Source organism: Cyprinus carpio, chromosome A19, assembly GCF_018340385.1.
Source record: "Cyprinus carpio isolate SPL01 chromosome A19, ASM1834038v1, whole genome shotgun sequence".
Taxonomy (NCBI): Eukaryota; Metazoa; Chordata; class Actinopteri; order Cypriniformes; family Cyprinidae; genus Cyprinus; species Cyprinus carpio.
In genome coordinates this window covers 283,388-310,169 of record NC_056590.1, presented here as the reverse complement: position 1 = coordinate 310,169, position 26,782 = coordinate 283,388, and the positions used below count along the sequence as shown (strand labels likewise).

General features: G+C 40.8%; 1 protein-coding gene across 1 annotated transcript; it reads left to right on the top strand.

Annotated features, from left to right (window-relative positions):
* The first annotated feature begins 634 nt into the window (after positions 1-634).
* cpsf1 (cleavage and polyadenylation specific factor 1) lies at positions 635-22,549 on the top strand. Its single transcript, XM_042775927.1, is given in 39 exon segments — positions 635-795; positions 1,012-1,198; positions 1,497-1,524; positions 1,616-1,749; positions 1,830-1,910; positions 2,006-2,157; positions 2,913-3,059; positions 3,180-3,319; positions 4,035-4,145; positions 4,254-4,347; positions 4,455-4,542; positions 4,621-4,752; positions 6,021-6,072; positions 6,162-6,253; positions 6,361-6,435; positions 7,264-7,344; positions 8,903-8,995; positions 9,111-9,224; positions 9,391-9,532; positions 9,611-9,789; positions 14,472-14,611; positions 14,706-14,883; positions 15,702-15,908; positions 15,991-16,080; positions 16,172-16,315; positions 17,099-17,251; positions 17,401-17,517; positions 19,170-19,181; positions 19,183-19,282; positions 19,367-19,458; positions 19,801-19,944; positions 20,172-20,324; positions 20,429-20,605; positions 20,933-20,999; positions 21,081-21,128; positions 21,225-21,380; positions 21,508-21,637; positions 21,780-21,918; positions 22,281-22,549. Coding segments are annotated over 38 exon segments (4,374 nt in total). The 5' UTR covers positions 635-795; positions 1,012-1,054; the 3' UTR covers positions 22,329-22,549.
* Positions 22,550-26,782: the final 4,233 nt, after the last annotated feature.

The window sequence follows — 26,782 nt, the reverse complement described above, 5'->3', positions numbered from 1 at the left end:
AAATGAATATGGAAAGTAATTATATTTCAATATTCCTATGAAATGTTAGATATTACTATGAAAATCGTCCCAATTATTACTCCTATTATTACACTTCTCTTTTCATTTCGTGTTGCCCCAAGAACACATTAATATGCAAATTAGATACAGTATATAGATAAATTGTATATAATGGGGAAACCGTTTATGGCCGTTTTACGCATATATTGCATAATAAGCAAAATAGTATATCAAATCATTTTTTTATATCTTTAATAACACAGTTAAGAATCATCTTTATACAAAGTTTGGTATATATATATATATATATATATATATATATATATATATATATATATATATATATATATAAATCCCACTGTTTTTGCTTTTTTTCACGTCTATTCATGTCTTTTAATTTTTTTTAAGTTCTGGTGTCCTCTACAGATGACATAGCATAACATATGAATAAAATATAATTTTTCAAAAAAAAAAAATCTATTTTTTTCTTATGCTCTAAATAATGTAATGACATGGAAAATACTAAATTCACATTTTTTAAAATTTTATTTCACTTTTATATATTTAATATGTCCATACATATCTACTGTACATGTTGTATGATGTGATCGTAATACGTATAACGGAAGTGATGTCTGCTGTCACGCGCTCATTGCGCAGGTCGGACACCTTTCGCCGCTGGTCATGCTGGGATGTGTGATGAATGAGAAAGTGCCGAGTTCGCCTGTAAACAAACATATTTATGAGACCAGCTGGTCACAGGGCTCGTTTGGAAGTGTGCACAATAACTCGCGGGTATGTTAGAGTTTATTTTGCGCATCTGCAAATGATGTTTTTATGGACAAGCACGGCTCGCTAGCATATTAGCGGGAGACGAATGTAAACAAACGCTGCAAAGCAGTAAATCACGAGCACAAGTCAGCAGATGTGCGCGTTTAGTGTTCTTGTCAGGGTGTGTGGATGGGTGAGAGTGTAAACTGGTCCTCACTCTGTGTTTGTTTGGTTGTTCAGGTGCTGAGGGGAGCTCCTCTTCCTCATCCTCCTCCTCTTCCTCATGTACGCGGTGTACCGTCAGGCGCATCCGCCCACCGCGGTGGAGTTCGCCGTCTACTGCAACTTCATCTCCAGCCAAGAGAAGAACCTGGTGGTGGCCGCCACCTCTCAGCTGTGTGTGTACAGGATCATCTATGATGTGGAGGTGAGGGGACGCTGTCCTGTCTCTCAACTCAGACTTAACTGTGTGAAAGTCAGTTCACTCTGATGTCATAGCTAAGAAACCACAGGTGTACACACCTGTAACAAGTGTTGCACAGCACTACATGTAATATTTATTTACTTATTATTTCCTTCTTTTACCTATCAGTTTAAAATGTGCTCGAGAAGTGTGTTTTTACTTACTGTGTCTTTATATAATTATGCTATCTTTATATTTTTAGAATAAATGCCACTTGTTTTGGTTCGTCAAACATTAATCATTTGCTCTTATTGCATTTTAGAGCACTTCCAAATCAGAAAAGTCATCTGGTAAGACTTTATTTTATTTTAAGTCTGTAGTCAAGTGTGCTGTAGATTAAATTGTATTGTTATTATGTGTACTGTTAATCTGACTGTGCAGATGGCAAGAGCCGTAAAGAGAAGCTGGAGCAGGTGGCGTCCTTCTCTCTCTTTGGAAACGTGATGTCTTTGGCCAGCGTTCAGCTCGCGGCTGCCAACAGAGACGCCTTGCTCCTCAGCTTCAAAGATGCCAAGGTACACGTCGTGTGACCACATCACAGCCACTTCCTGCGAATGAAAGGCTTTGATGAAGAGTGTGTTTGTTTTTCTTCCAGCTCTCCGTTGTGGAGTATGATCCAGGCACGCATGACCTCAAGACGCTGTCGCTGCACTACTTCGAGGAGCCGGAGCTGAGAGTGTGTACTGGGTTTACGAGGATGTGTTGAGCTGCTGATCTGCGGAGCAGGGCTGTGTTTTGATGGCTCTGTGCTGTGTGTGTGGATGGTTTCAGGAAGGGTTTGTTCAGAATGTGCACATCCCCATGGTGCGTGTGGATCCGGAGAACCGCTGCGCTGTCATGCTGGTGTACGGCACCTGTCTGGTGGTTCTGCCCTTCAGGAGGGACACGCTGACCGATGAACAGGAAGGCATCGTGGGAGAGGGGTATGAGCAAATATTTTCTACTTTTTTGCAGGCACGATTTGTTATTGTTACAATGTTTTTGTAGGGCTGGACAATATATCGAACGATATGATCATGCACATCTCGTCAGTAAAGTCGGTTCCATGATTAGCGGTAAATCCCCATCACCTGCTTTCAAATGGAGCTGCAGTTAATACACAGAGCCGTAGTTGGCAGAGAAGCTACGCTATATCGAGTTCATTATGGAAGATGAATCGCCTTTGATAATGAACTCGATATAGCGTAGCTTCTCAGTGAACTACGCTTCTGTGTATTAACTGCAGCTCCATTTGAAAGCAGGTGATGGGGATTTACCGCTAATCATGGAACCGGCTTTACTGACGAGATGCGCATGATCATATCGTTCGATATATTGTCCAGCCCTATGTTTTTGTCATTTATTTGATCGAAAATAAAGTAGCCAGCAATAGTAATATATAACAATTTAAAACAACTGTTTTCTCTTTGAATCTGTTTTAAAATGTAATTTATTCCTGTGATGCAAAGCTGAATTTTCAGCATCATTACTCCAGTCTTCAGTGTCACGTGATCCTTCAGAAATCAGTATAATATGATGATATGCTGTTCAAGAAACATTTATTATTAATGTTGAAGAAAGTTCAAAAGAATAGCGTTTTAGTTGTATTTACTGTCGCTTTATGAATTTAAAAGCATTAAAAGCATTAATTCGCAAAATTTACAGCAAGATCTCAATCAGAATATTTCTTCTCTTTTAGGCAGAAGTCTAGTTTCCTTCCCAGTTACATCATTGATGTTCGTGAACTGGATGAGAAACTCCTAAACATCATCGATATGAAGTTTCTCCATGGTTACTATGAACCCACATTGCTTATTCTGTTTGAGCCCAATCAGACGTGGCCAGGGTACGACTGCTCATCTGCTCATCAACACTTCAGTAGATATGCACTCATATGAATTCAGACTTTAGCATCACACACTGTGTGTGGCATTGAAGCTTCAGATGTGGTGTCTGCTGTGTTCAGGCGTGTGGCAGTGCGTCAGGACACGTGCAGTATCGTGGCCATCTCTCTAAACATCATGCAGAAGGTTCATCCGGTCATCTGGTCTCTCAGTAACCTGCCCTTCGACTGCACTCAGGTCATGGCTGTGCCCAAACCCATCGGTACGATATCATCCTCACTCTGCTCCTACTGCTCTATCTAATTTTGGAAGCCTGTATGATTTAAACAATATGAATTTTAGCCAATATTAAAGTCAAAATTTTGTCATTAATCACTTGTCGTTCCAAACTCGTAAAAGCTTCATCGTCAGAACACAATTTAAGATATTTTGGATGAAAACCGCGAGGCTTGTGACTGTCCCATAGACTGCCACATAAATAACAGTGTCAAGAAAACAAAAATAATGGCTTTATTCAATAATTCTTTTGTCAACGGTCTCCTCTGTGTCTCTCCATATCACCGTATGCTGCGTGTGCTCTTCTGTGTCATCTGCACCACAAGGATGCGCTGTTTTCTTTCAAATCAAAGCTAAATACACGTAGAAACAGCGCATCCTTGTGGTGCAGATGACACAGAAGAGCACACGCAGCATACGGTGATATGGAGAGACACAGAGGAGACCGTTGACAAAGGAATTATTGAATAAAGTCATTATTTTTGTTTTCCTCGCTTACAAAAAGTGTTCCCGTCTCTTCATATAACTCAGATTGCACGTCTGATGGCAGATGGAGTATTCTGACCACGACTTTCATACCTTTTTATGGACCTTGACACTGTTATTTACTTGGCAGTCAATGGGACAGTCACAGGCCTCCCGGTTTTCATCCAAAAATCTTGAAGCTGCTAGCATGCTAGTGTTGTGTGTTTTGTGTTCAGGTGGAGTTGTGGTGTTCGCCGTGAATTCATTGCTGTATCTGAACCAGAGCGTTCCTCCGTTTGGAGTGTCCCTCAACAGCCAGACCAACGGCACCACAGCTTTCCCCTTGAGTAAGTTCACCTGAGACCGCTTCCGTCCCCCAAATAACGACTTCACAGTCAAAGCTAGGATTAATAATTGATGAGCTTCACTCTGATTCAGTCTGGTTTGATCTTCAGGGCCACAGGAGGAAGTGAAGATCACGCTGGACTGTTCTCAAGCATCCTTCATCACTTCAGATAAGATGGTCATCTCACTAAAAGGAGGAGAAATGTGAGCACTTCTGCTTTTATGACCGTGATGTCACATACAAACCGAATGGGAGTAAACTGGTCATTTGGGTCAGAGTTTGTTGACTGTGTGTCTTGTTGTGTGTGCAGCTACGTGTTGACGCTCATCACAGATGGCATGAGGAGCGTGCGGGCGTTTCACTTCGACAAGGCTGCCGCCAGCGTCCTGAGCACCTGCGTGAGTGAACAGCTGTGTCTAATCCTCTGCGCTTGAACACACACACACTCACACACTCCCTCATCTCTCTCCTCTCAGATGACCACCATGGAGGCCGGTTATCTGTTCTTGGGCTCTCGTCTGGGCAACTCACTGCTGCTCAGGTACACTGAGAAACTCCAGGAAACACCAGTGGAAGAGGGCAAAGAGAACGAGGAGAAAGAGAAACAGGTGTGTGAACCCGTGTGAAGAGAAGGGCACTTCAGCATACTTTTAAAAAGACTTATTGTGGAAATAATACACTTTAAAAAATAGACTTGAGTGTGAACAGTAATTTCAGACAGTTCATTGCATGTTAATTGAAATTGAAATGAATGTAAATTAAATGAATGTTTTATAGCATTTATTTATTGTAAATGCGTTAACTTAAATGCTTTTTTCACCTACTTAAGTAGTGCTTGCACATCTTTATATGGAATTTCAAAATTCTGTTTGAAATATAGTTCAAGTGAACTGCTGAATTTACCGTCACGCATTTATGGTATATGCCCATATATAATATATATTTAACTAAAATGTACTTTCATGTCATTTCTACTGAAACTTCTATGTCATTTGTTTAAATGTATTTGTAATTACATATGTGGAATGATAAAGATGCAATTAAGTACATTTAGAAATATATTCACTTTAAATGTAATATCACACTACAGTTAAAATTATAATCTTTACATGTGCCTTAGTGTGTTAGTCAACACATCAAAATAAGAGCACTTATTCAAAGCATGACAACGGATTATTAAATAATAAACTTGAAAAAAACTTAATTTTACTTTATTTCAAAGTGCACTTTTTTAAAAGTCTACTTAAGTGTGTTAAACACTCATGAAAGTGAACCCTCAATTAAGTAAAATTTATTTCATTAATATTATATTTTCTGCTTTTTTGTATTTTAAATATATACTTTTCTAGAGTATTTGAAGTACACTACAAGTATGTATTTTATTCTATTAAACACACTTCTCTTTCTTAAGGGAATAAATGCATATCAGCTACAGCAGTAGTTTGTTTATGTATTTTTTTCTATTAAACTGGTACTGCCAGTCATATAAACACTTAATAGGACGGTTTTATCATTTACAATACCTTTCTTAAGGGAATAAATGCATATCAGCTACAGCAGTAGTTTGTTAATGATAACCCTGAGACAACATACAGAACTACCACATTTTGCTATAAGTTTGATTGCATAATTGCTGTTAATAGTGTTAATCGCCTGTTTGTTTACGTCTTTTATTGATTTTTCTGAACATTTCTGCCGTATGCACATAAACTGACAGTCACCACTGATAAGCTACTACTAAATATTGTAGAAACTTAATGTTCTGTAAAGTTGCTTTGCAATGATTTGTATCGTAAAAAGCGCTATACAAATAAACTTGAATTGAATTGAATTGAATGGAATCTTCTTACTCGTATTGAATGTCTCGATCTTCTAGGAGGAGCCTCCCAGTAAGAAAAAGCGAGTGGATTCTGTGGCTAACTGGACAGGTAGTGTAATTCATGGTCGTGTTGTACAAGGTTCAGATATCTGTGGTGTTGTGTTGTGTGTATATATGTGTGTGTGTTGCTGTGTTTAGGGAAGGCCAGTCTTCCTGATGAGCTTGATGAAATCGAGGTGTACGGGAGTGAGGCTCAGTCAGGCACTCAGCTGGCTACATACTCATTTGAGGTGAGGTCCTGTCGAATCTGATCTCAGTGACATGTTTCCTTTATAAAAAAACACAAATGTACATTTCCAGTGTTGCTGTCTGTTTTAAACTAGATGTTTATGTCCAGGTTTGTGACAGCATACTGAACATAGGACCCTGTGCCAGCGCCTCTATGGGAGAACCAGCCTTCCTGTCTGAAGAGGTACCTCTTATTTTCTGTGGCTTGTTTTTTAGGCCAAGCTGTAAGTTCACATCACCCTGGTTCCCAATGGGATTTTTCCGTTGGGTTTAGGATCATTGCAGAAAATATCTTCTGTGACTAACGAAAGTTTATAATCCATACATGTTTTCTTCATCATGATAATCTTCACAAATGAACACAGTTTTTATGAATTCTGAAGCCTTAATCCAATCGGCAGAAGTAAAGATCACATGACTTCAGTGTCACCATCTCTGAGCTCCTGGAAACTCTTTCAGTCGTCATTAAAAACATTTTGCTTGAAAGTTTGCAGGAGTGTGATTTTAAACACAATGAGGCTGTGAAAGCAACTAGTGATCAGATGAGGTTATCTGTTCAGTGTGATGATGTTTAATATCTTAGACAGCCTCTGGAGTCCCATTTAGACACTTGTGAGCCAACGTAAAAGTTTTAAAAATCGTTTTGAGGCTGTGAGATGTATTTGATTTTGTGGGAGTAGTGTTATTGTATTTTGAGCTTGTGTTCACCACAGACTTTAATTCAGGCATTTAACCAAAAAACCATTCAAAAAAGCTGTGTATTTGAGAACGATAGAGCCAGATAGAGCCAGAACTGCTCAAATGTGAACTTGTTTCTGAGGTTTGGCCTACAAAAATGCATCCTGTGTGCAGCACCCTATTGCAGTTAAGACCAGGGAGCTATTTAATACTGAACCCTGAGATACAGAATGAAAAAAGAGACATAATTAGTCTCAAACTATTGCATTGACAGTTTGGTTGGGAAAATATTGGTTTGTGATGAATTGTGATACAACATCAATTCTTCCATCAGTTTCAGACTAACCCAGAGCCGGATCTGGAGGTGGTGGTGTGCTCGGGATTCGGCAAGAACGGAGCTCTCTCTGTACTGCAGGTATGATTATCTGTGCCGTCACTGTAGCTCCTGTTCCTGTGCTCGTAGACGGGCCGGTGCATTTCCTGTATGCGTGTGCATCGCAGCTGGGTTTGTTTGAAGTAAAGAGGCTGCTGTGGGTGCTACAATCACGTCTGGGCTTTACCAGGCCTGCGTCAGAGATGGTTGGAGAGGCCTTTAAAACACCCGAGATACAGCAGAGGCACACTGCTGATGCACCACTCATGCATTTCACTCGGGATGCATGACAAGAAGAAAAAATATTACAGTTTTGATTTTGTTGTTTCAGTTTTGATCAATTTGAAAGGGAAACAAAAGAGTTTTTATTTTATTTTTTTACTCCATTTGCAGTTATTTTTTCTGGTTTTAAGCATAAACTCACTTAATTTTCATATATTTCTCAAAAAATAAAAAAATAAAATAAAGACTTCTTATGGAATTTTACATTTCTAGTAAATGCCTCTTGGTTAAAGAATTTTTAGATATTTTTACTGGGAAACAAGACAAAAATACTAAATAAGCAAATCACTGTTTGCAGTGTTGGCTTTGTGGATATATTAATATTCATAGGTCACACATATACACAGTACAGGTCAAAAGTTTGGAAACATTACTATTTTTAATGTTTTTGAAAGAAGTTTCTTCTGCTCATCAAGTCTGCATTTATTTGATCAAAAATACAGAAAAAAAATGTAATTGTATAATTGTTTTTAAATTTATTATACTTTAAATTATCATTTATTTCTGTGATGCAAAGCAGAATTTTTAGGATCATTATCACATGATCCTTTAGAAATCATTCTAATATGATGATTCATTATCAAAGTTGGAAACAGTTCTGCTGCTTAATATTTTTTCAGAACATGTGATACTTTGATGAATAAAAAAAAAAAAAAAAAAAAAAAAAAAAAAAGAAGCTATGTTTTAAAAATATAAATATTTTGTAATAACAATATACACTACTGGTCAGTAATTTGGGGTCAGTAATTTTTCTTTCTTTTTTTTTAAATATAATCAATAATTTTATTCAGCAAGGATGTGTTAAATTGATAAAAAGTGATAATAAAGAAAATAATTAATAGAATATATATTATTAGAATTTTTTTTTTTTATTTTGAATAAATGCAGTTCTTTTTAACCTTTTATTCATCAAATATATTAGACAGCAGAACTGTTTCCAACACTCATAATAAATCAGAATATTAGAATGATTTCTAAATGATCATGTGATAGACTGGATGTTACATGTGACACTGAAGACTGGAGTAATGATGCTGAAAAGTCAGCTGTGCATCACAGGAATAAATTACATTTTAACCAATATTCAAATGGAAAACTGGTATTTTAAGTTGTAATAGTATTTCACAATGATACCATTTTGTTTTTTTGTGTTTTTTATTAGTTTTTTGCAGTATTGATGTTTTGTTTTTTTTTGTTTTTTTGATATTATAAATTGTAATTTTTTGTAACTTTTGACCTGTACTGTATATTGACAATATATTGGCCTCTGGCAGTTGAAAAGTCCATATACTGTAGGTAAACCATTGTTGTTCTGCAGAGAAGTATCAGACCGCAGGTGGTCACGACGTTTGAACTTCCTGGATGCCACGACATGTGGACAGTCATTTACTGTGAGGAGAAACCTGAGAAGGTGATTGGTTACGGTCATCTGCCACTTGTTTCTCTTCTCTTCCTTTAATGCAGATAAATGCAATGATAAATAAGACATGCTGATGTTTTACCTTTGAAACACCCCGTGTCTGTAGTCTCCACCAGAGGGCGACGGTGAGGGTCCTGAGGAGGAGAAGCACGAGCAAACCGTGGCGGATGACAAGAACAAACACGGCTTCCTCATCCTCAGCAGAGAGGACTCCACCATGGTAATCAAAGCCTGTATTCTCAATAACACACTACCTTACTCATTCTAGGAAGTATATACTATATAGTAAGCAGCATGCTAGTCCCATTACTGCTTTCTCATATGAGCTCACTGACTACTCTTCAACCAACTCTTCCAGTGTTTCACTGCTCTTGTGGTGTGTTTAGATCCTGCAGACGGGTCAGGAGATTATGGAGCTGGACACCAGTGGTTTCGCCACGCAGGGTCCCACTGTGTATGCGGGCAACATCGGAGACAATAAATACATCATCCAGGTGTCTCCTATGGGCATCAGACTGCTAGAGGGAGGTGAGGAAACGCATCAGTGTTGACCGTATGATGGATTGGTCTGGTGTCTCATCTGGTCTCTTCTCTTCTTGCTCTCAGTGACGCAGCTCCACTTTATCCCTGTGGACCTGGGCTCTCCCATAGTGCACTGCTCTGTGGCCGATCCCTACCTGGTCATCATGACAGCGGAGGGAGTGGTCACCATGTTTGTGTTGAAGAGTGACTCGTACATGGGGAAGAGCCACCGCCTGGCGCTGCAGAAACCACAGATCCACACGGTCAGCCCACGCAGACATCAAGCCCATTACTGATCAAACGCTTGCTTTCGTTAGAAGTCTCTGATGCTCACCAAGCCTGCAGTTTACATTACATTTACATTTAGTCATTTAGAAGACGCTTTTATCCAAAGCGACTTACAAATGAGGACAATGGAAGCAATCAAAAACAATAAAAGAGCAATGATATATAAGTGCTATAACAAGTCTCAGTTAGCCTAAACACAGTATACGTAGCAAGGGCTTTTAAATAATATAATAAATAAAAAGAAAACAGATAGAATAGAAAAGAATAGAGCAAGCTAGTGTTAGAGGTCTTTTTTTATAAAATAATAAATGAAAAGAAAATAGATAGAATACAAAAAGATTAAAAAGGTAGTTAGATTTTTTTTTTTTTTTTTTTTAATATAATTAGAATAGTGAGTGAAAAAGTTAGAGGGTCAAATAAAGATGGAAGAGATGTGTTTTAAGCCGATTGTTAAAGATGGCTAAGGACTCAGCTGCTGGGATTGAGTTGGGCAGGTCATTCCACCAGGAGGGAACATTTAATTTAAAAGTCCGTAAAAGTGATTTTGTGCTTCTTTGGGATGGCACAATCAAGCGATGTTCACTTGCAGAACGCAAGCTTCTAGAGGGCACATAAGTCTGAAGTAATGAATTTAGGTAAAGGGGTGCAGAGCCAGTGGTGGTTTTGTATGTAAACATCAAAGTCTTGAATTTTATGCGAGCAGCTATTGGTAGCCAGTGCAAATTGATAAATAGAGGTGTGACGTGTATTCTTTTCGGCTCATTAAAAATGAATCTTGCTGCCGCGTTCTGGATTAATTTTAAAGGTTTGATAGAACTGGCTGGAAGACCTGCCAAGAGAGCGTTGCAATAGTCTAGCCTGGACAGAACAAGAGCTTGAACAAGGAGTTGTGCAGAATGTTCCGAAAGAAAGGGCCTGATCTTCTAAATGTTAAATAAAGCAAATCTGCAGGAACGGACAGTTTTAGCAATGCGGTCTGAGAAAGTTAGCTGATCATCAATCATAACTCCAAGGTTTCTGGCTGTTTTTGTAGGAGTTATGGTTGATGTGCCTAACTTGATGGTGAAATTGTGATGAAACGATGGGTTTGCTGGAACCACAAGCAGTTCTGTCTTGGCAAGGTTGAGTTGAAGGTGATGGTCCTTCATCCAACAAGAAATGTCTGTTAGACATGCTGAGATGCGAGCAGCTACCGATGGATCATCAGGATGGAATGAGAGGTAGAGCTGAGTGTCATCAGCATAGCAGTGATATGAAAAGCCACAATTCTGAATGACAGAACCAATTGATGCCATGTAGACTGAGAAGAGAATTGGTCCAAGAACTGAGCCCTGAGGCACCCCAGTAGCTAGATGTTGCGACTTGGACACCTCACTTTGAAAGATACTTTGAAGGACCTATCTGATAGGTAAGACTCAAACCACTGGAGTGCGGTTCCTGAGATGCCCTTTGTCAGTAGGGTTGACAGGAGGATCTGGTGATTAACCGTGTCAAAAGCAGCAGATAGATCAAGCAAGAAAAGTATTGAAGATTTGGATTCCGCTTTTGCCAGTCTTAGGGCTTCAACAACTGAGAGCAAGGCAGTCTAAGTTGAATGTTCACTTCTGAAGCCAGATTGGTTGCTGTCAAGGAGGTTGTTCTGTGTGAGAAAGGTAGAGACTTGGTTGAATACAGCTAGTTCAAGTGTTTTTGCAATGAATGGAATAAGGGAAACTGGTCTGTAGTTCTCTAAAAGAGATGGGTTGAGGGTGGGTTTCTTAAGGAGTGGAGTTATACGAGCCTGTCTAAATGATGAGGGGAAAACACCTGTATGAAGGGATGTGTTAATGATGTGAGTGAGTGCAGGTACAACTGCAGGAGAAATGGCTTGAAGGAGATGAGATGGAATAGGATCAAGTGGACAAGTAGTAGGATGATTAGAAAGGATGAGTTTGGAGACTTCTGCCTCAGAGAGTGAAGAGAAGGATGTGAATGAGTGTAATGTTTGTTTGTGAGATGAGCTTGATGGATTGTGGTGTGGAAAATTGTGCACTGATGTTTTTAATTTTATTAATGAAAAACGTGGCAAAGTCTTCAGCTATTAGAGATGAAGCAAGAGGGGGAGGAGGAGGACAAAGGAGCGAGGAAAATGTTTTAAAAAGCATGCAAGAGTTAGACGAATTGTTAATTTTGTTATGGTAGTATGTCTTTTTAGCAGTGGAGACATTAGCAGAAAAGGAAGAGAGGAGTGACTGATACACATTAAGGTCAGTAGTATTTTTGGATTTGCGCCACAACCTTACAGCAGCTCTAAGCTTAGAACGGTGTTCGCGTAGAACATCAGATAACCAAGGGGCTGAAGGGGTGGTACGGGCTGGCCTGGAAGACAAGGGGCAAACAGTGTCTAAACTAGATGTAAGAGTGGAGCAGAAAGTATCAGTAGCACTGTTAGAATCAAGAGATGCTACCTGTTTAGGGCAAGGAAGCAAAGATGAAACCATAGCAGATAGCGTGGGGGGTGAGGTTTATCATAGGTTACGTCGAAAGATGACATGTGGAGGGGTAAATGATGTGTCAGGAACCATGTTGAGGTTAAGAGTGAGGAGGAAGTGATCTGAGGTGTGCAGTGGAGTAACCAGTGCATGATCAGTGGAGCAGTGTCGTGTGTAAATAAGGTCCAGTTGGTTGCCTGATTTGTGAGTAGCAGTAGTTGACACTCGGTTGAGATCAAAAGAGGCAAGCAGAGTATGGAAATCAGCAGACAGAGGTTTATCTAGGTGGATGTTGAAATCTCCAAGCATAACTAGGGGAGTACCATCCTCAGGAAAGGTTGAGAGCAGCACATCTAATTCATCCAAAAAGTTACCTAGTGGTCCTGGGGGTCGATAGACAACTACAAAATGTATTTTAAGAGGGTAGGTAACAGTAACGGAATGAGATTCAAAGGAACTGTTGATACCCAAAGATGGTAAAGGATTAAATTTCCAATCATTAGAGATGAGCAGACCAGTACCTCCACCTCTTCCAGTCAAACGGGGGGGGGTGGGAAAATGAGAAATTATAGGAGAGGGCTGCAGGTGTAGCAGTGTCCTCTGGTTTGATCCAGGTCTCTGTCAGGGCCATGAGGTTTAACTTTGAATGACTTATAATAGAAGTAATGAAATCGGCTTTGTTTACAACAGACTGGCAATTCCAGAGACCAATAGAAAAAGATAGTGTATTAGCAGACATAGGCAGAGTGTGCAGGTTGTTAGGATTGCGCTGCCTACATTGTGTGATGCATGGTTTGCGAGTGGTAGTGATAGTAGGGATCTGGAAACACATAGTAAGAATTAGTTATACAAACTGAAACAGAAGTGAAACAAGTAGAAGGAAAAAGGATTAATCAAAACAATATTTATATCCCTTGCCGGTGTCCCTGCCCGGTGGAGTCGCACGGTAGAGTCGATTTTTTTTTCTTTACACTCTTCGGTCTTCACACAAGGAGGGCTTAACAGGAGGGCTGCCGCGACCGCTGCCGTGGTTTACTAACCTTTTTTGTATACCCGTCAGACAAAACGGAAATTGAATTCAGCTGAACACACTTTACTGTTTATCACAACAAAGGTCTAAGCAAGCGCACGACACTGACAACGTATGCGATAGAGTACGAGACCAAACGCAGCACCAGTTTGTTATTTGAAATGGTGTAGGAAGTCATGCTTTCTTAGAAATGTATCAAAATTAAGTAAGTTTATGCTTAAACAAACAAACAAAAAAAAAAAAACGCCAGTGGTGTAAGATTTATTTTATTTATTTTACCCCATTTGAAGTTATTTTTTTCAGTTTTTAAGTGTAAACTTCCCAAAAAGACATGTATGATGACTTTCGTCATTTTGCATTTCAAGTGTCTTTCGATTTAAGCGCTTTTAGATATTTTTACTGGAAAACGAGACAAAAAAAATCACTCTTTTCTTACTCAGTCGCTTATGTTCAAGGCTGCATTTGTTTTATTACTGTTTATAAAAACAGTAATATTGTATAATATTAGTACAATTTAAATGAACTGTTTTCTATGTGAATGTATTTTAAGATGTCATTTATTCCTGTGATGTAAAGCTGAATTTCCAGCATCATACAGCCAGTCTCCAGGGTCACATGATCCTTCAGAAATTAGTATAATATGCTCATTTGCTGCTCAAGAAACATTTATTATTAATGATGAAAACTGTTCTGCTACTTCATATTTTTGTGGAAACAACATTTATTAGAAATAGAAATCTTATGTAACATTATAAATGTCTTTACTGCTATTTTTGATCAATTTAATGCGTCCTTACGGAATAAAACAAAAATATATTCATTTCTTAAAAAATCTTGCTGACTCATAACTTTTGAACGGTAGTATTTTATGCTGAATCTCATGCAAAACATTTAGGTTGTGTTTTACCACAAAATTGAAAGCCAATAAAGACACTGAATCCTATTTTTAGCACAGAAGATTTTTTATTGTGGTATTATTTTCATGAAAATGAAACACATTTCCACTCAAATTCTTATTAGTCTAATGGATCTGAGTTTTCTGTAAATCCCATTTTCTCTCCGGTGATGCTCATTACTGAAATACAGTCATTTGTCATTGTTGAATGTCTTTTAAAGTGTTCTCAGTGTGACCAGTTCTCAATCTTTTGTTTCGCAGCAATCCCGTGTCATTACGTTATGTGCGTATCGTGACGTCAGTGGCATGTTCACCACTGAGAACAAGGTCAGCTTCCTGGCCAGAGAGGAAACGTCCATCAGAACCCAGTCAGAGTCCGAGACCATCATCCAGGACCTCGGGTAACGGTCCACCAGCCACTCAAACGCTCTCATGTGCAGTCTCGTGTCAGTTGCTCATCATGACTGTCTTCCTGTCCCTGGTGTTGTCCGTCAGTAATGCGGTGGATGATGAGGAGGAGATGCTGTACGGGGAGTCGAAGCCTCTGAGCAGCCCCAGTAAAGAGGAGCCCAGCCGTGTCTCTGCAGCACTGAACTCCACTCAGACAGGAAGAGAGAGCGGCCAGGAGCCGTCACACTGGTGCCTGCTGGTCAGAGAGAACGGGGTCATGGAGGTGACCAACATAAACACTGATTTACTGAGAAATCATTGAAAGAGTGTGTGCTACTAACTTACTAATCTTTTTTTTATATTATTCTTTTTTTCTTGTTTTTATTTTAAGTTATTCACTGCTTTGCATTATGATTTTTAATTGTTTTAATGAAGTGTCTTCTGCTCACCAAGGCTGCATTTATTTGATCAAAAACACAGTAAAAACACTAATATTGTTTAATAATATTACAATATTAAATAAGTGTTTTTTACGGTACTATATTTTAAAATGTAAGCAGATCATCATGTTATACTGATTTCTGAAGATCATGTGACACTGAAGACTGGAGTAATGATACTGAAAATTCAGCTGTGCATCACAGAAAAAAATGACAATATATTCAAGTAAAAAACAGTTATTTTGAATTGTAATAATATTTCACATTGTTATCGCTTATACTGTATTTTGAGCACATAAATGCAGTCTTGGTGAGCAGATGAGACTTTATTAAAAACATTTAAAAATCACACCTTTCCAAACTTTTGACAAGTACTGTAATTTTTAATTATTAAATATTTATATTTATATGATCCTAAAACCCATATCATTTACCCAAAAATGAGAAGCCTGTCATCCTTTATAGACCCTCAGTTCATTCAAAACTATGAACTGCCTTTATGAAGTATATTAAATTGCTTAGTATGAATGTTTATCTTATTAATATATTAATTTGACCTGTTTGGTTAATCAGTTCATGTAACAAGCTTCCATATAGCACATGTAAAGCATAATCTGATGTTATTGTTCATTAAAAATGTTAATTGTGATTTGTTAATCAGATCTACCAGCTTCCTGACTGGCGCCTGGTTTTCCTGGTGAAAAATTTCCCTGTTGGTCAGCGTGTTTTGGTCGACAGCTCTGCTAGCCAGTCGGCTACTCAAGGGGAGCTCAAAAAGGAGGAAGTGATGAGGCAGGGAGAGATCCCATTGGTCAAAGAAGTTGCTCTTGTGTCTTTAGGCTACAACCACAGCCGTCATTACCTGCTGGTGAGTGTTTATCACAGGAGCCTCCCTGCTCTTCTGGATGAATTGAGGTTTAATGTTGTGTGTTGTCTGTATTTGTCAACAGGCACATGTTGATCAAGAGCTTCTGATCTATGAGGCCTTTCCATACGACCAGCAGCAAGCTCAGAGCAACCTGAAAGCGCGCTTCAAGAAGGTACAGACTGACACTAAACACTCTCCACAGGACGTGTACTCTACTGATGTTTGAGTGATGGTGAGTGGTGGCTGTGTTTTCTTCCTGTCAGATGCCTCATAACATTAACTTCCGAGAGAAGAAGTCCAAAATGAGGAAGGACAAGAAGTCAGAGGGTCAGGGAGAGGACACTCTGGGGGTCAAAGCTCGAGTGGCCAGATTCAGATACTTCCCGGACATCTCAGGATACTCAGGGGTACGTCTGTCTGAGACTTGGTTTGAAAACTGACATGTTTATTTCTGATCATGTTGTTTTTGATGTACTTGTTGATGCCCTTACATTGCGTTAAATTCTGAATGTATTCAAAACTTGTGTATTTTATCCTTATAAACCAGTTTTGTCAGTCATGTAATGTCTATTTTAGTATTATTTATATACTGTTATAATATTTTATTCATGCTTTTGCTATGTTAAAAATGTTAGTATTTTTATTTTTTATTACAGTATCAGATTTAATAATTTTGCTATTTCAACTTAAACCTATTTTATCTCACTTAGTTGTCAATTCTAATTTTCATTTAAGTAAGTTTTTCATCTAATATTTATATGCTGTGTGTATATATTGTAGTATTGTTTTTTTATCCTTATAAACCGTTTTTTGTCAATCATGTATTGTCTATTTTAGTATTATTTATCATACTGTTATGTAGTTGTCATTTTAATGTAAGTTATGCGGTATTGTCATTTTTTTTTATATTTTTAATTAACTATTTCAGCCTCCATTTTAGTAATTTTAATATTTCTTTTTGTTTTAGTATTTTAATTTATTTTTTAATTTAATTTTTATATCTTATTTCAGCTTGATTTCAATTGTGGAAAATAATTTTTAATCATTTTAGTTTAAGTTATTAATAACAGCCATACTGGCTATATATCACAGCTGGCGTAAGACATTGGCACCAAATTCTTTTCTCAAGCCATGTACTGTATAATTCTGTAAGAGCACTAGAAAAATGTTTGTCACTGCTGGTTTTTCAGGTGTTTATCTGTGGGCCGTCTCCTCACTGGATGCTGGTGACTTCTCGAGGGGCAATGCGTCTTCACCCCATGACAATAGACGGCGCCATCGAGTCCTTCTCTCCCTTTCACAATATCAACTGCCCCAAAGGATTCCTCTACTTCAACAAACAAGTAAAAACCAAGTCCTTAAATCTCCACTAGCATTTGGTATTAGATTTAAAATCACTTCTCAGAATGAAAAAAAATGTGCTGTCACCCATCAATGTGTTAGAATATCCTGACAGATTAAATGTGTAACTGAAGTGTGTTTGTTGGTTCAGGGCGAGCTGAGGATCAGTGTGTTACCCACGTATCTCTCATACGACGCTCCCTGGCCTGTCCGCAAGATCCCACTCAGGTGTACCATCCACTACGTGTCGTACCACGTGGAATCCAAGGTAATGCACAGCTGTGGACAGGAGATGATGATTTCACTGAATGCAGTAAATTAACTCATCTTGAACCACTTAAAACAAAACAAAAAGTCCCTCACAGCCTCGTTTTCATTCACATTCAATCTAATATGACGACTAACCTGACTAAGGTCTTTTAGGCTGGCTGTTTTTGCTCCTGTACCTTTAAGATTCCATATGTAAATGAGGTCTGTTATAATTGGCTAAACTCTTTGCATGAATAACAACAGTGTCCAGCATTAAAGGGTTAGTTCACCCAAAAATGAAAATTGGCCCATAAATGACTCATCCTCAAGTCATCCTGGGTGTATATGACTTTCTTCTTTCAGACGAATCCAGTCAGAGTTATATTAAAAATAGTCTTTGATCTTTCAAGCTGTTTCATGTCACTCAGCGGGTGTTGCATGCATCAGTCCAAAAGAAGTTAAATAAAAAGCGCTTATCCATATTAAAAAGTGTCTCACACGGCTCCGGGGGGTGAACAAAGGCCTTCTGTAGCGAATCGATGCGTTTTTGTAAGAAAAATATCCATATTCAAAATGTAATGATCACTTTAATCTAGCTTGCACTCACTGTTGTAAACTAAGTAGCTCCGGGCTGATGACGTATGAGTTCAGCGCTGCGCATGCGCCGGCGAGTCTCGTGAAAACCAACGTTTGTTACCAGGAGCAAAGGAAGCAAAGTTTCTTTACTTTAGCAAAGAAAATCAGTCTCCTCTTCGCTGATATCGAAATCCTCCGACATTCTCCTTTACAAATCCTCGGTTTGTACTTCGCATTAGTGATCGTTGTTTTGTTTTGATCTCTCCGCTGCGTTTCTGTGTGCGTCACTTCTGAGCGACGCATGCACAAAGCTGACCTCGTACGTAATTACGAGGTACGTGGGGGAAGTCGTGGCCTAATGGTTAGAGAGTCGGACTTGCAATCCAAGGGTTGTGAGTTCGAGTCTCGCTACGGCAGGCCTTTGTAGGGGGGGGAGCTGAATGTGACAGCACTCTCTTTTTTTCAATACCACAACTGAGGTGCCCTTGAGCAAGGCACCGAACCCCCAACTGCTCCCCGGGAGCCGCAGTCATAACATGGCTGCCCACTGCTCCGGGTGTGAGTTCACAGTGTGTGTGTGTGTTCATTTTTGCTGTGTATAACCCACTTTGGATGGTGTTAAAAGCGGAGCAGTCATACCGTATGGGTTACCATACTTGGCTGTATGTCGTCACTTTCAACTTGTTTTCAGTGTTAAAGAGCTGCTTCCCCAGAATGAGCGCGAAGGAGAAGGAAGTGAGACCATCGAGAGAGGTTTGAATATGTTTGTTTGTTTTTCTGAACATGGGTGAAGTCATCGAAGGGGTCGCTACAGAAGGCCTTTGTTCACCCCCGATGAGCGGTACATGCGACACTTTTTTTTTTTTTTTTATGGAAGGGCCTTTTTTTATCTCCAGTCAGCTGGACTGATACATGCAACACGCACGGTGAGAAAGTCAGATACACTGCAGGGGATGACTTGAGGGTGAAAAATTTATGGGCATAATTTAGTCATTTTTGGGTGAACCAACCCTTTAAATGAGTCGTTCAGTGGGCAGTCAAGAGCAAGTATGTTCATTAATGTTTAATGAGCGGTGTGTGTCCTTCCACTGAAAGGTGTATGCGGTGATGCTGCAGTGTTAAAGAGCAGTGCACACGCATCTGAGAATGTGATACACGCATCCCCAGAATGACTGGCGAGGAGAAGGAGTTTGAGACCATCGAGAGAGGTGGGACACTGTTTGTTTGTTTGCTTGTGAACATGGGTGAAGTCATCTGAAGGGGTCGTAACAGTTTAACTGTTGTTCTCTCAGATGAGCGGTACATACACCCTCAGCAGGAGCGCTTCTCCATCCAGCTCATCTCTCCGGTCAGCTGGGAGGCCATCCCTAACGCACGGTGAGAAGCACGTGATTCACTGCAGGGGACAGTTCACCCAAAAATGAACATTCTGTGATCATTTAGTCACCCTCATGCCGTTCCAAACCTGTAAGAGCTTCGTTCATCTTCAAAACACAAGAGCAAGTATTTTTAATGAAACCTGAGCGGTTTCTGTCCTTCCATTGAAAGATCGCACAACCGAAGATGCTATGAAAGTAATCTATATGAATAGAGCAGCTGAATCCTTCTGAAAAGATGTGATCACTTTATATGACGAACAGATTTAAAAGATATAAGAGGATATTAAAAGATAACGTGTAACGTTGCTGGACTGTCTTGTTTAGCGTTTGATGTGGTGTATTGGTAGGATTTTGATGTGTATGAGTGGGAGCATGTGACGTGTATGAAGACGGTGGCTCTGAAGAGTCAGGAGACTGTGTCAGGGCTGAAGGGATATGTGGCTCTGGGCACGTGCCTCATGCAGGGAGAGGAGGTCACCTGTAGGGGCAGAGTGAGTCTTGACTTACACACATCTGAAAGCACTCATGACCGCTGCAGAAACTGTGGAACTGCATGCATGTACTTCAGTAAATAAGCCTTCTGATCCTCACTCAGTGGCAGTCAGCTACCAATCCCATTGTAGAAATACTCTGTTGATTCCCATGATCAATTATATTCACAACTGAAAGGTAAAGAGAGCAATACGGCTGTTCATCAGACGTTTGTTCTCTGTGACAGATCCTGATTCTAGATGTGATTGAGGTGGTGCCAGAGCCCGGTCAGCCCCTCACTAAGAACAAGTTTAAAGTGCTGTATGAGAAAGAGCAGAAGGGGCCCGTCACGGCTCTCTGTCACTGCAGTGGATACCTGGTGTCTGCCATCGGACAGAAGGTAAAAACCACACGATTAAACGTGCTGCATCACTTAAAACACAGTGACATCCTGTTGATTCTGTGTGTGTGTGTGTGTGTGTGTGTGTGTGTGTGTGTGTGCAGATCTTCTTGTGGAGTCTGAAGGATAATGATCTGACCGGCATGGCCTTCATCGACACGCAGCTCTACATCCATCAGATGCACAGCATCAAGAACTTCATCCTCGCCGCTGATGTGATGAAGAGCATCTCTCTGCTGCGCTACCAGGAGGAGAGCAAGACACTCTCGCTCATCAGCAGGGTATCTGCCGAGAGTCTGCACTCAAATATCAGTCAATTACAGTCAGTCCTTTGTGATTCAGTTGATTTGAATGGATATATTTGTCATTTTGAGTTGCTGTCAGTTTGCAGTCTCCTGAAACGATTGGCATTTCCCTGTAGTCAAATATCCCTCATATTTGGATTGATAAATCCAGTCCTATGATAGGTTGAATTGTTTTTTTTTTGTCTTTGCCTTTTTTTTGACTTGAGTGCTTAACATAGAGAATTGAACATGGTTTAATATTTAGATTCACAACATTCGTACAGTTTGGATATCAATTCCATTCCTCTTTTTATTTCTTCATAGGATGCAAAGCCCTTGGAGGTTTACAGCATAGAGTTTATGGTGGACAACAACCAGCTTGGCTTCCTGGGTAAAATGTCTTTCTCTTTTATTCTGTCTCATCATTAGCTTTATGCTTTAATCTCGTTTGACCTCTAAAACCCTCTCTCAGTTTCAGACAGAGACAAAAACCTGTCGGTCTACATGTACCTGCCAGAAGGTGAGTCATTCTTTGATTCTTTCTGCAGAACCGTGAGACTTTGCTCTTTCCCGGTGTCTGATATCAAACATATGTTCTTCATTATACCGCCTCCAGCTAAAGAGAGTTTCGGAGGCATGCGTTTGCTGCGGAGAGCTGATTTTAACGTGGGCGCCCATGTGAACGCCTTCTGGAGGATGCCGTGCCGCGGCACGCTGGACCCCGCCAGCAAGAAGGCGCTCACCTGGGACAATAAACACATCACGTGGTTCGGTGGGTGTCCTCAGCTGCATCTCTGGACTCTTTTGAACACCTTTGCACCCTAGTAAATAATGGGCATCATGGAACATGATCATTGACTAGCATTATTTCACTGTTCCTGGAATCGGTGTGTGTGCAGCTACGCTGGACGGTGGCGTCGGCCTGCTTCTGCCCATGCAGGAGAAGACGTACCGCAGGCTGCTGATGCTGCAGAACGCCCTCACCACCATGCTGCCGCATCACGCGGGGCTCAACCCAAAGGCCTTCAGGTACTGACTGATAATAATTGACGTTTTTTTCTCCTTCATATTCACACACTAAAAGCCTGATGCATCAAAAATGCTACTGGACAGAAAACACTTTTGAGCATAGCATTGATAATCTTAAATGACATGCTGTGTTTTGCTGCAGGATGCTGCACTGTGATCGGCGGACGCTGCAGAACGCGGTGAGGAACATCCTGGATGGAGAGCTGCTGAATAAGTACCTTTACCTCAGCACCATGGAGCGCAGTGAACTGGCCAAGAAGATCGGCACAACCGCAGACATTGTGAGTGCTGGACACCTCCTGTCACACAGTGATCGATACTCTCACAGTGCAGAACAGAGACAATGACAAATGTAAAGTGCTGGGAGTATATTGAATAATCAGTTTTTATATTTAAGCAGTACTGGTACCTAGCACCTACTTTTTTAAGGGTTCAATAAGCAAGAACTTATAAATGAATAGAAACTAGGAAACTCTGTATTCATGATAACTCTTGTGGCATGTATTCCTCTTGACCAATCAAATCAGTGGAGCAGAACTGTTGTTTCATTCTACTTTAATCCGATATATCACCTTTGGAGAAGTGCTGACCTGCTGTGACAGCTGAAATCTTCCTGTTCATGAGTGTTTTCTGTTCGTTTCAGATCTTGGATGATCTTCTGGAGGTTGAGAGAGTAACTGCTCACTTCTGAAGAGCTGCTGTGTATTTGCTCACCTGATGATCCTCTGTTTTATATTTCAGTGTTTTGATAGAAAATGTAGAAACTCAAATGTCATGCTGTTTTTTGTTGACAGTAAGAAGGAAATGGAATAAAGGGTATTGCATTTCTTCAAATATTTTGTAAAAAAAAAAAAAGGAAATATGAATGCGTATTGCATGTTGAGATCAACAACAAACATGGTGATACTCTAATGCTGTCAGTGTCATTATTCTTTACTTCCATCACAGATGGTTCTCTGAGTGCAGCAGAAGGACACAACTAGAGAGAAGCTGTTTTCTCTCACACTTTTATCAAAACACGCTGAACTGTCACAAGAATAACACTGTAATTCATAAACCATGTCATTGTTTTGGCAGAAGCGTGAGAGAGACATGGTTTGGTTTTCTGCATTAAGTAGTGACCGATCTTTTCTTCTGCATTTTGATTTAAGCGAGAGCAAGTTTATTGAAAGAAAAAAAAACTGTAGGGCGGAGATTATCCTTTGGTTGTTGATTGGAATTTGAGACTTGGGTGTTGCTCTCAAAAATGAATATGAACTCAGTCGATGATAGAGGAGCAGGTTAAAGCGGATAAATTATTGGAGAAGTCTGATAATGCACCAGAAGATCAAGCTTTCACAGTTTGACTAAACTTTATGAGCCCACAAGAAAAAAAAAAAGACATACATGGCTGAATTGTTCTCAATAAGTTTGATTTACAAAACAGATTAATGTTTGGTCCATGCTGACTATAAGCATTTCAAATGTAACGGACTCCAGGAGAAAACTCAGACTCAGAACAAATGAAACGGAAATATAAATGATTTATATTCAAAATACATTGCATTGGAGATTACACATCCAAATCTGACAATAAGAACTGTATAAATGTTTGAAAGAGCAAAACCTCTCATTTCTAACTGCATATCAAATTAATCACTGAAAACCACATGAATACAAAATAAAATGGCACAGTTTTTAAATATAACCAGTAAAAAGGCTTCTATCATTGTCATCATTGCAAGTTTAACAGTTATTATTCACTAAAACTGTTAAACCCCATGAGGTAAAAGCTAGATATATTTTGCAGACTGTGTGAGAGGTTCCTGGAAGCTCACGCTCTGAGCACAACTGCAAAGCCACACGCAGCATGAGTAAAACAAAAGGTTACTTGCGTAACCCCGCTTCTCTGATAGCATTAAGTGAGGTGTCTCACTATGCCCCTTCTGCGTATTTCTCTTATGCGTTTTTATGAAAAGCCATTATATGTTAAATTTTAATTATGCGCCTGTTGGATTTGGGTGGTGGAGTTGCGTGAGGGAGTGGCTCCCTCCTCTTGGTATAAAACGAGTGACGAAACATCATTACGACATTCAAAACAAGCTCAACTCTTCCTCGCTTCACACAGCAAGGAAGATGTTCTGGTGAGACACCTCACTTAATGCTATCAGAGAACCAGGGCAATGCAAGTAACCTATTGTTCTCTTTAAAGCATACATTTTGGTGTCTCACTATGGGATATCCTAACTCCTGTATTGCCAGATAGCCTGTCTCGAAGTCTCCTGCCATCCAAAGAAACTATTATAGGGCTGGTTAACACTTAAGATCCAATGCTCAAAATGGCATGTGCAAACGTTTGAGCTGTAACATCCAGTTTATAGAACCTCAGAAATGTGTGCGGTGAGGACCAACTCGCCGCTTCACAGATATCTTGTAACGTGACCACCTCAAAAAGGGCCCATGTCGTTGACATTCCTCTCGTTGACCGTAACCAGAAGGAGGCGTAAGACCCTTACTGGAATATGCAAGAGAAATTGCCTCCACAGTGGGATAAACGCTGTTTAGTAATCGGCTTCCCCATACGCGGCTTCGCCCAAGACACAAACAGCTGATCACTCTCTCTGAACCCTTTAATCCTCTCCATGTAAATGCATAAAGCACGCACCGGACATAACATATTCAGTCTTTGCTGTTCTGCTGAAGCAAAAGGTGGTGGGTTAAAGGCTCTTAACTTGAGAGGAACAATAGAATTGACCACCTTGTGCATAAAAGCAGGATTAGGTTTCAAAAGCACCCCTGCGTCCCCTAGCATAAATTGCGTACACGCTGAATTCATCGGTTTTGAGACTGGCAAAGCGCGACGCGCACCCTTCATAAACCGGCATACCAAAGGGTGCTGCCCCACAGTTTTGTTATCAAAACCTACATGACAGGCAGATATTGCAGCCAGTCTGTTTATGTATGCCACAACTGTAGTGTTGTCCGTTCTCAAGGGAACATGATGTCCTTTCAGAAAAGGAAGAAAATGCTTAAATGTTAGAAAGACCGCCAGCATTTCCAAGTAGTTTATGTGACAGTGGCTCAGATGGGGACCCCATCTCCCGTTCACTGCCCTGCCCTCGTGAATGCCCCCCCAGCTGGACGACGCGTCCGTCCTTATGACCTTCCTGGTCTGGACAACGCCCATCGGTACCTCTGGTACCAGAAAGCACGGGCGCCGGCAGTGACGCAGTGCCAAGACTGCCGCGGACGTCACTCTCACTCTCCTCTGGGAGTGCCGTAACGAGTCTAGTCTCAGAGAGGCTACCCAGCGTTGAAACTCTCTCATAAATAGTCTGCCTAAGGGAATGACTATTAGAGCTGAGACCATCAGACCTAATAGTCTGAGGCATATGTGAAAAGAAACATTGTTCCATTTCCGAAATTTGGCCAGGCATTTCGTAAATTTTATTACTTTCTCCTCTGACAGTCACGCTCTGAATGTCACTGAGTCCAGTAACAACCCCAGATACGTTATTGACTGTCTGGGAACTAAAACACCCTTTTCAGTGTTTAATTTTAATCCCAGTTTTTGTAGATGTTCTAGGAGCATGGCTGTGTAATCTCTCGCTTTGTGCTCTGATTGAGCCATCACCAGCCAGTCGTCTATGTAAGTAGCGAGACAAATGCCTTTCTCTCTGAGCGGAGCTAGGGCCACTTCTGTACATTTCACAAATACCCTCGGGCTGAGAGATAGGCCGAAGGGAAGGACTAGATATTCGTATGCCACACCAAGGAATGCAAACCTCAGAAATTTCCTGTGGGGTGGATATATTCTTATGTGAAAATATGCATCCTTAAGGTTGATTGATGTAAACCAATTGCATGGGCGCACGAGTTTGAGAAGTGTAGAATGGGTGAGGATTCTGAACTTGAACTTCCTTAGGTATTTGTTCAGTGCGCGAAGATCTAATATGGGGCGGAGAGCTCGAGTCCCTAGAAAGTTTGAGCATGTAAAGTGCTTGTGACTGTTTCGTACACCACTGTTTCGTCTCTCGTTCTCTTCACTGCTCTCATCCCCTGGACCAACTTGGCTCTGGTTTCCCCCCAGAACATCTGTAAACATCTGAACTCGTTTTCTGCTGAACGCTGAACAACTGAGGGTTGGGGACTAGTGAACGGGGGGGCTGTGAGCTCCCTTCCCTCAGGAAGACCCGCTCAAATGGCCTTCTTCTATCTCCTCATCACCTGGGTAGGGTGAGGGGCCGGCTGGTCCGTCTGAGCTGTCACGGGCAGATAATTTTTCCTGGGCCAGGCAGGTTTCTGGTCTCGTGTGCCGCTCTGAACTGTTGTTGCATTCACACGCAGTCTCTTTCGCCTAGGAATGCGAAAGCTGGGGGGTGGGCGAGCTGTAGCCTGCGCAAAAGTCTGCTGAGGAGGTGGCGGGGGCGCAGTTTGCGTCTTTCTTGGCATGCAGAGCTGCAAGGCCTCGTCATCCCTTTTCTTCTCCTCACATCTCTTCAGCATCCGTGTCAGTGCTGAACCGAAAATGCCTTCTGCGACGACCGGTGCATCTAAGATGACTTCCTTTTCTCTGTTGGAGAGATTCGCCAAATTAAGCCAGCGTCCTCTCTCCTGAATGACCATTGTGGCCATGGCCTTGCCTGCAGCCTGAACTGCACATCTCTGAAGATGGAGCGAGAGATCTGTGACAACACAGATTTCTTCCCACTGTGTCTGACTTGGCGTGACAGACACCTCATGTTGTAGCTCCGCCTGGTATGCGGTGAGCAGAGAGATGGCGTTCGTGGCCCTGACTGAGAGCGATTGCTTTGTAAGCGTGCTCCGTCATGGTTGACTGGAAGCAGTCCTCTTTTGATGGCAATGTTAGGTTTGCATCCGCTGTACGCTTTGGATGCAGATGCGCTGCGACTAAAGGCTCCTTCGGGGGAATGCGAAGAAGGCGTTCCTTCTCCATACCCTCCACGTCGAGTGCAGACCCCCCTTGCATGGGCATTTTGCTAGTAAAAGGGTTGTCCTTGCAGGTGACAGAAACCCCCTCTTCCTCAAATACAAACGCACCCAACAGATCGACTATAAGCACAGTACCAGAATGATAAGCCAGCAACCAGTGTGGAGACTAGTCGATGGCTATCAGAGTTGGGTAGGCTTCTGGTGTGAAGCGAG